Genomic DNA, 9,139 nt, shown 5'->3' on the forward strand with positions numbered 1-9,139 from the left:
GAGCGGTAGCCAAAGAAGCAGCAAACCCTCGCTTTGTACTTCAAAGCCTAGGTTCTCTCTTCTTTCCCAAGTACCTTAACAATCCTGTTTTAAGGATCTGTGATTATACCAATTCACCCAAAAAGAGTTCAAACATGAAGTCGTCACCAGACTGCTTACTTTTCTGCCAGCTCCTCAACGAACACGGTCAAGGTGTTGCCATCCTGCCCGACTTCCTGGATATGAGCATTGTAGTACTTACCTCCCGCCTCCAGACGGACCTGGAGAGAGAACAAGGGAAGCTCTAAGAAAGAAATCGTGGCAGGCGATTCAGAATACTGTCTACAAACCACTATCGCAAAGGCTGCTCCTAGCTGATCCTGTATCACTGAGTTGGCCCAGGAGCCTCAAATCCTTCAAAGACTAGGCAAATTAAAGAGCACTGTACTACCTTCAGAGAGGAAGGAAAAAAATAAATCAGTCTTGTGAGTGACTGAGAGGTAAGATGATACCTGCTTTCTAACTCATTTTTATACACTGTGCCAAGGAAAATCCCTATTCAAGAACTTGAGGAGAAGGTAAAACAAGAAATTGGAAAGGAAAGCTCTGCTCACCTAGAAACAAGTCAGTGAGTGAATCAGCACTACCTCGAACAGTGATAAAAAATAAAACCTCACTACATATAACATGGGAATACATTAAAGCTGACCTTCCTCTCATGCTATTCCTCCCTTTTTAGTTCTTCCTTTTCTATTTTATTAAAATACTTACTACATTACTGTTGAGAAGTGGAAGACTCTCCAGACTTGTTGCTGACCCCCAGTGAAAACAGAACAGATAACTACTTCGAATGCGTACCCTGTGCATTTTGAGCTCTCAGTCTGGAACTTCCATTATCACAGAATGCCTTATCAATGGTTCACAACAAATTTCCAAACAGCTTCTCCTTCACACCACCCAACGTTTAAAGGTAGATTTTAGACAGACATTAAATTAAAAAGAAAGTCAGAATAGCTATAAGGAAGAGAATGAGAAAAGCCTTGGAAAATTTTATGAATCTGAATAATTTTATGGTTTACCATACTCCATTTAAAGCAGTTTTAATGGTTTATTATAACTGAGTCTCCTTTGAGTACTAACCTGACACTTGTCTCCTAAATAGTACTGTCTCCCAGCAAACACCATGTAGTCAGTTTTTTGAAGCTCTAAAAATAAATGAATAAAAAAATAAAAAGGAAAAAGCCTTTAAACTACTGTTCTTTCTTCATGTATCCTATAAGTACTTCATGAAGCATCCAACTACAAGTTATAAGGCCAACTGAGTTACATATTTCCTATGCGTATCTGAACATTCCCCAGAGTAACGGTGAAGTAACTGTAGATGTTCTTGTAACAGACTGTAACCAGGCTAAAGCACAGGAGATCAATAACAACCAGACTATGCAGTAAGCAGCTCTACTACAACGACTTCTGCGATGGTACCAAGTTAATCCTGCATTTAATACCAGTCCTGGTATTAAGAATGCTGGACGTGTCTTGTCTTGCCAGAGTACTGACGGCACTTGGTAAAAACAAGATGTCCAGGAAAAACTAACGTTGCTTAAAGTCTCCTGGCTAATGGATTTCAGGAGGTTTTTCTCCATTCCTTGCCTGGATTCTCTGCAAGTCAGTATTCTACATAGATAATTAGTTACTATACTCTGTTCCAAGAATTTTAATGACCCTCATTACTGCTTATGCAGCTGTAAACTGCTGGAGTTCTTCGGTATGCAAAGCACTTCAGGTCAGACTTCAAACACCACTTCAAAACTTATCTTTCTCGGTAACTTCTTGCTTTACATATCAGCCATAGCGTATGCCAAAAAGAAGCAACCTATGCCAAGCCAAAAGACCATGAAATTTCTCCAGAACGTTCAAGCCCGGGATTGCTGGGAAGCAAGAGAAAACTCATCTCCTTTCACAGATCTCAATGCTAAATTTGAGATCTTCATTATCACACAACTCTGCAGCCAAAATCATGCTTTACAAAGCAGAAGTCCTTGCACAAATGCTGCAACAAAACCCTCTCAAATTTGAATGATCTCTAATACACCAGGATGGTAACAGAGTTCTGTATTCTGCTTTGAGTCCTCCTGTTTCCTGTACTGTAGTCAATAAGTAGCAGAGGTCAAACTTTTAGCAACCTTGTCATCCTTATACAGTGTCAGAAACAGTGTATTTTGTACTTTGAAATGAAGCCAAGAAACCAGCTACTAGCAAGAAGATGCACTATCTGCTAGGTTAACCAGCACCCTTCACATCTCAGCTGTGAAGAAAGAGGAGACATTGGTCTCAGATTCATAAATTTAACACCATGCCTAGTACAGAGAGCCATCTGATTTTTCCCTTTTCAAGGATACCTTTTCTGCTATCCAGCCAAACATCAAACTCCACGTTTCGGTAGATCTCAGGGTCCAGAGCCTTTAGCACTTTGTAAGGAACAGGCATCTTTGATGGATTTTCTGCAGGCTAAGAACAGAGTTGAAATGGAGCATGAACAAGCGCGTTTAATGTGCTCAGCACAGTCCCCACATCTGTGGGCACACGCTATTTTCCAGAATTTTCATTTCCACTCTATTTGCCTAGAAACTAAAGTTCAAGAACGTGAAAATACATTTAGGCATTCAGAAGCTGAGCAAACAGACCTTGGAAAGGTTAGAGACAGCCTCAAGAGTAACATCTGGCATATTCTTTACTCAAAAAAGAATCAAAAGGAAGCAAACCAGACCAACGAAGAAATGGCTTCAAAAGTTGGTGGGAATTTCAGTTATTTTATCTGAAAATAGGTTTTTATATAATTTCAAAAACTGTTCCAAAGTGACTTACACTGTGTTCAAAACAAAAGTGAACAGATTTAAATTGTATCTGGGAAGAACAACCAGCAGACCAGGAAACACCTACTAAGCTCCATCTTGGTAGGGGAAATCTTAGCTAGAGGAGTATCTCAAAGGAAGAGGCTTTTCCAGTTTAATAGAAACTCAAGGACAAAACCAAAAGACAAGCAGATGGAAGAAATAAGTCACCCACTTTCCAAGAATTCTAATTTCCGATTTCTAAGAAGTGGAAAACAGGGTTTAGCCCTGAGAAGAGTAAGATATAGCAGCAAAACAACCCACCATAAGGAAGTCTTCCCTAACTGACAAACCTTTTCTTCTTCAATGCCTTGTTTGAACTTATCTTCCTGGGGGTTGTCAGTGTCAGTGCCTTCCCAGCTGTCCACTCTAAGTAATTGAAAATAAGATTACAAAAGATACAATCCATAACTCCTAGCCAGGATTAAAACCAACCAACTCTCTATCAATCTGAAAAAGCACCATGGTGCCACCAAGTGGTAGATTTTGCCTTAAACGCTGGCCGTGGCTGTACAGGACAACCCTTTTCCTAGTTTCGAGAATATGACCTTTACTTGCTCCATCCCTAACACGGGCTTCTGCTTCTGTTAGCAAAGGATGAAGATGATCCCACTGAGTGATTAATCTCTGGCACTATCAAGTGCCAAAGTACAAGATATTCTGTTCACTGAGCAATGCAGGACATGAGCATTTCTAAAGGTACATTCTGCCTGTTCCCCTCCTCCCCGGTGAACCAGGCTTGAGTAATGCCACTACTGAATCGTCTATTGGGGGTACAATTCCATTAAAAACGGGCAAAAGAAAATAAAGCAGAGTTCATTTTCTCAATACATTATCGCCTCTGCAGAGCTGTAGAGACTTAGAGTACTAATAACAATTTCTCTCTAAGAAAAAAAAATTCTGGTCATAAGGAACGATTTTATTTACAAAAAACTGTCCTTTTAGAGGGTAACACACAACTTTAAGGCAGCCAGCAGCAGAGGATGTTCAATTACACAACACTTCCCAGCTCCAAGGAAAGAACACTCTGCTCCACAATGCACGTTGGTTTTGTGTTTGTGCCATGAGATAGGAAAAAGAGTTAGTACCCCATGAACCTCAAAGAAACTTGGAAAACCCTTTGCAGGGTGGGGGGGTTTTTTTTTTTTTTTTTTTTTTTTTTTTTTTTTTTTTTTTTTTTTTTTTTTTTTTGCTTCCCTTTTACCATATCCCCTTCCCAAAGTAATACCTCTTTTCTGATGGATTTCTGGATACTTTTTCATGAAGACAATCAAAGTTTGCATCCTCACTTCCTACAGAGCCATTGTTTCTGTTCTTCTTGGATCCACTTCGAAACACCTCAACTGCAGACCTTAATTCTTCCTCATCCATGCCAAACACATCTTTGTACAGGATCTCGTATAATACAGCTGAACAACACAAAGCTCAGACCAAGTTATGATAATACCAGACCCGTAAGAGCTGCTGCAGTTTTCAAGGTAAGCATATATTCAGATATTATCTATAGTTACAAGGCACTAGCTAGATCAAATTCAGTTGAGAAGAGGTTCATAAAATAATTCAGGTAGCAAGAAGGGACCTCTGGAAGTCATTTGGTCCAATGACCCACTTAACAGACAGAATAATGAGCGTATGTACATGTGAAAATACAATAAATGAGCTTCCATCTCTCTCCTCCCCACCCCTGAAAACCAAACCAAACACATGAAACATATCAACATATGAAAACACATCATTCTCTTCCATTAAAAAAAATGTTGAGTTTACCCTGGCAAATAGCAGCATTTTCCTGGAATTGCTTTGTATACACCGAGTCGTAATGGCCGTTGCCAGAACAACATAGTAAAATCTGTGAAAACAGGGGGGAAAAAAAGGTTTAAAACTGGAATGAAGTAAAACCTAACTCCTTCTATTGGATATCATAGCTCAAGACTCCATTATGCTTTTATTTGACAGTCAGCACCAAATCATCAAGAAAACAATTAACATTCTCCATATACATATGAAAAAGTTGCAGACTCTGCTTAAAACTGAATCCCAGGTGAAGTCTCTAAAAAGGTTTGTCTATTACACAAATCAAAAACATCATTTTGTACATCACGGTGTCTTAAACATGAAAGAAGAGTTTGTTTCCAGCTTACCTCTGAAACCACCAATTGCTCAAGAGGTAAAAATTAATCCAAGCAATTAAACGCAGTAGCCCTGAGACACACTGTCCAAGAATCACAGGCACTTGTCACCCTCTTCTGGCTGAGGGACTAGCCTAGCCCTCAGCAAAGCCTTGCCTTTAAAAAGCATTATGCTGCCTTTTGAAGAGGTCAATGCTTTCTGCCACACACGCATTGACACATCAAGGAAATGTGTTCCACCAAGCCCCACCCTGGCACGAAGCCACAGCCAACTGCATCCTCAGAAGCCCTTAGGCAGCTCTCAGTGAGGAGGCTTCCCAGGGAAGCAGCAGGAACTGGGGTGCCAGGGCTCTTCATTCAGCGTGCACTATGCCTTCTGCCAACACAAGCTCTTATCTCCTGGTCAGAATGAGCAACAGCAGGAAGAGCTGCTGCCTGCAGATGCAGTCCAACAACAGGCAGCTGCCAGCACTTAATGAGAGCTCTGGTGGCAAAGCCTTCGAGGACAAACAGTCAGACCATCCTGCTTCATTTTTCAACTGAGCCCACTTTGGAATTAGATTAAGCTACACAGGAAACTACGTAGAAAAAGCAAGCAGCGCATGTAAACAAAGACAGCAATACTAACCAACAGAGAGCAGTGACAGCAGCACAGATTTCAGAGCGGACTGGCCACTTGGGCTAACGTAACAGCCCACACTGAAAGTCACACTGCAGCAGCTTCCCTGGCATCATGCCTGAGCTGCCCACAGCACCTCTATGTGACTGCAGAAAAACCAAGAGGGGTCAGACAGGAGGTAACACAGAGTATTTCTCCTTTCCATTCCTTCTTTTTGCCCCCAGCAGTAACTCCTGTGCAGATTGTTCCATTAGCTCCCATTCTTAACTGGGATCAATTTGTAAGTCACAGAAACGAGCCAGTTTGTAATTCCATTCCCATTAACTTCTCCTTTTCAGGAAGAAAGGCTCAATTCCAGTGACAGTTTCTTTCAATTCCAGTTTTTACAATTAAAGCAGGACTGAAGGTAACTAGTGAGGGTATGAAACTGCCTCGCTTCTCCTCACCTTGTCTTCAAAGCCATTGTCTGTAGCGTAAGTGGGTGGCTTTCCAGGGTACCGGTACAGAATGAAGTCCTGCCTAGGTAAGGAGAGGGAAAACAAGACTTCAAAGAGCACACTCTCAGTAGAACTGTGTTACGAAGAAGTCTGCAGGGAGCTGTTTAGAGAATGAGCTCTGGGCTCATAAAAGATCAAGCAAGATGTTTTTCCTGATAAATAAACCTATCATACAGCCATGGCTAGATGAGCAAACACCCCCACCTCAAGGGAATGGAAAAAGTGTCTTGGAAAGACCATTATACTTAGTCACAGATTAGGTCGAGTACTTATGCCTACAGCAAGATGCTTAGGCACTGAGAGAATTAAGTCTAAGTGATTTAGTCACCCTGCAAAAGGATTCAGGCCTCAGTATAGGGACTGGTAACTCCTGCACAACTACAGTTCTGTTCCTTCAGTACCGGAACAGAACCAGTCTGCAAAGACAGAGTTCCTATTTCTTCTGCTGGAAAGCCAGGCTGCTTGCTACAGGACAGCAGCGTTTTTAGCAAGAGAGCAGCACCTGCACAGGCTGATGTTACCTTTGAAATAAAAATCAGGGTTTATGTACAAAGCAGGGCAAGTACTCCTCACTACTGGAGCTTTCAAAAACACCTATGTGAGTTTTAGTCATGCTTATCGCTACCACACAGTGTTTCCTCTGCACACAGCTCCCTGTTTTTTCCCCCCCATTTTCCATCCTTCAGCCAGTAGAAGAAAATACTTGACTTCAGAGTTTAACACTGGCAAAAAGATAACAAATAAGCATCACTGGAAATCAACCCTCCCCTTAATCCACACTGGGAGGACAGGGGCTGCGATGGCACCTGCTTACGTCAGTTTGAGTAATTTTGTCAGGGTAGCATTTTTCACCATGTTTCACACATTGGTATCTCTGTGACAAACAAAGAAAAGCTTGTGGGGCCAGAACCCAAACACCGTCGAGTCCAAACCAAACTAAGGTAAGAGCCACTTACTTGTACATCACTGATAATGCACTCATTTCCAGCTGGCCAGCGCTTTCCTATGCAAGATTAGGAGATTACATGAGATAGCAGAGCCGTCTTCAACACTGAGAACTCTATTCTAGCTCTCTGTAGTATTAAAATATGTAACCAAACTCATCAGTGTGTTAAAACAATAAAGGCATTGAGAGTTGAGACATTAGGATTTCTGGGGGAAGGAAGGAAAAAAAAAAGAAAAAAAAAAAAGAAGTCTGCAACATGGGATGGCCAAGATTGCCAAGATGTGCAAGATGGAGCTAGTTCTAGCAATGACTCTTAACACATCACTCTAGACACATTTTTTTAATTAAACACACTACATTTGTTTCAGAGACCGCTGCATTCACCATACTTACTGGTTATAGTCTAAAGAAATAAAACTTTGAACTCTAGCGTTCAAACCTGGAGGTAAAGGAAGAAACAATCTTTGCAATCACAAAGCCTGACAAACATTTGCTGTGAGGTACACACCACACACTCTGCTTTTTCCTACTTAGAAGAGAACCGCAGTTATGAATAAGGTCCACGAGAGGCCTCAGCTTCACTGTCCCATCTGCTCCTTTGCACCAACACAAATTCCCCACTAAAACTGATTTTTTACATGTGAGTATTCAGTACAAGCCCACAGTATTACCTATGCAAATGGGGTCCCAGTGTTGAGATCTATCAAAAAAAACCCCAGTCTAAACCACCACATTCTAAACCATCACCTAATTAACTTTCCTGTTCTAGTCTTCTCGAATTTTAATCTGCTGGCAAGTATTAGATCACTCTTACCTTTGGATCTCCCAGTCGTTCGAGATATTTCTCAAATGATCCTTCCACATACTTTCAACAAAGAAGAAAACAAATATGAACAGTTGGAAAGGGAAGTTAAACCTCAACACTACGCCAGGCGTTACTAGATGTTGAACTGGAGGGGACAGGGCAGGGGGCACAGACACCAGACTAAGGGACTAGTCTGCCAATTTCTATAACTTTTGGATTCTGAAGGGTTGTGGTCTGACCAGGGCATGACTTCAGCTCTCCCCTGCCTTACAGCGTGGAAATCATCTGGGGTACCAACGCGAAATATCAAGAGATCCTAAAAAATTTAAGAGCATAAATCTGAGTAGTACTCAGTGATTCATCTTCTTCCTAGATCAGATTAAGCATTTAGCTGTGATTACAGGGGGCAAAAAAACCAAACCACCAATCAAAAGAAAAAACTGAAAAAACCCCAAACACACCCAGCATCACACAAAACCACACAAGCACCTACACAAACCACCACACACAACCAACCAAAACCAAACCCCCAAAACATGACTTCATGCAACAGTTAAACCCACTCAGTAGTTTTCCACCACCTGTTGATGTTTGTTTCTCACTCCAAAATCCTACCTACTTCCTCTCTGCTAAATACTGCAATGGTTGCTCCTCAGAGAAAATACAACTCAAATAACTGTCACCCTACTGGTCACTTCAGTAGTACTAATTTGTTTGATTTCAGGACCTTCAGCAATACAAAGTCAAGTAAAACCTGCACAACTGCAACTCCAGTAAGATAAGCAGGCAATCACCCTGCCATTTCTCTTCTCTTACACCCATCAAGGCTGGGAACACATAACGTGTTTTCAGTGTGTATGTTTACGTGGGTATGTTTATGGCTAAACTACTCACCCCCTCCCACATCATCTTCTAACCCCGCGTGCAAAACTGCCTAACACACGTTACTTACAGATTCAAACTTAAACTGCTGTTGCCTCATAAACAAGACACAAGCTTTCCTAACTTCCGTGTGATGAATTTGAGACAAAAACAGCTGAAAAAAACAAAAGAATGAAAGAGAAAATTGCAGAGCTTCACACTAGGCGTATTTACTCATAGCCTAAAGACTAACACCACCAAAACCCACTTCACAGAACAGGGAAGGGAGCCACCGCAGAGGGCCACAGGCACTTGGGGGATGAAGTGACTCAGTCGCCTGCCGGCCCGAGAGCCCAGGGACCTCCCCCGCACCCGACCTCGACGCCTCACTTCGGGCATCCGGGAGGGGTCT

General features: G+C 41.8%; 1 protein-coding gene across 1 annotated transcript in view; it reads right to left on the bottom strand.

Moving 5' to 3' along the window:
• Window positions 1-9,139, bottom strand: part of ALG13 (ALG13, UDP-N-acetylglucosaminyltransferase subunit) — a 22,340-nt gene that overhangs the window by 12,857 nt on the left and 344 nt on the right. Inside the window, exons 2-11 of the mRNA XM_010138806.1 lie at window positions 8,819-8,902; window positions 7,876-7,926; window positions 7,072-7,118; window positions 6,065-6,137; window positions 4,638-4,719; window positions 4,099-4,279; window positions 3,164-3,239; window positions 2,379-2,487; window positions 1,120-1,184; window positions 160-260 (exon numbers count right to left, since the gene is read on the bottom strand). Coding sequence (XP_010137108.1) covers window positions 160-260; window positions 1,120-1,184; window positions 2,379-2,487; window positions 3,164-3,239; window positions 4,099-4,279; window positions 4,638-4,719; window positions 6,065-6,137; window positions 7,072-7,118; window positions 7,876-7,926; window positions 8,819-8,902 — 869 coding nt within the window. The remainder of the gene's footprint in view (window positions 1-159; window positions 261-1,119; window positions 1,185-2,378; window positions 2,488-3,163; window positions 3,240-4,098; window positions 4,280-4,637; window positions 4,720-6,064; window positions 6,138-7,071; window positions 7,119-7,875; window positions 7,927-8,818; window positions 8,903-9,139) is intronic.

Source organism: Buceros rhinoceros, unplaced genomic scaffold, assembly GCF_000710305.1.
Source record: "Buceros rhinoceros silvestris isolate BGI_N320 unplaced genomic scaffold, ASM71030v1 scaffold5326, whole genome shotgun sequence".
NCBI classification, from domain to species: Eukaryota; Metazoa; Chordata; class Aves; order Bucerotiformes; family Bucerotidae; genus Buceros; species Buceros rhinoceros.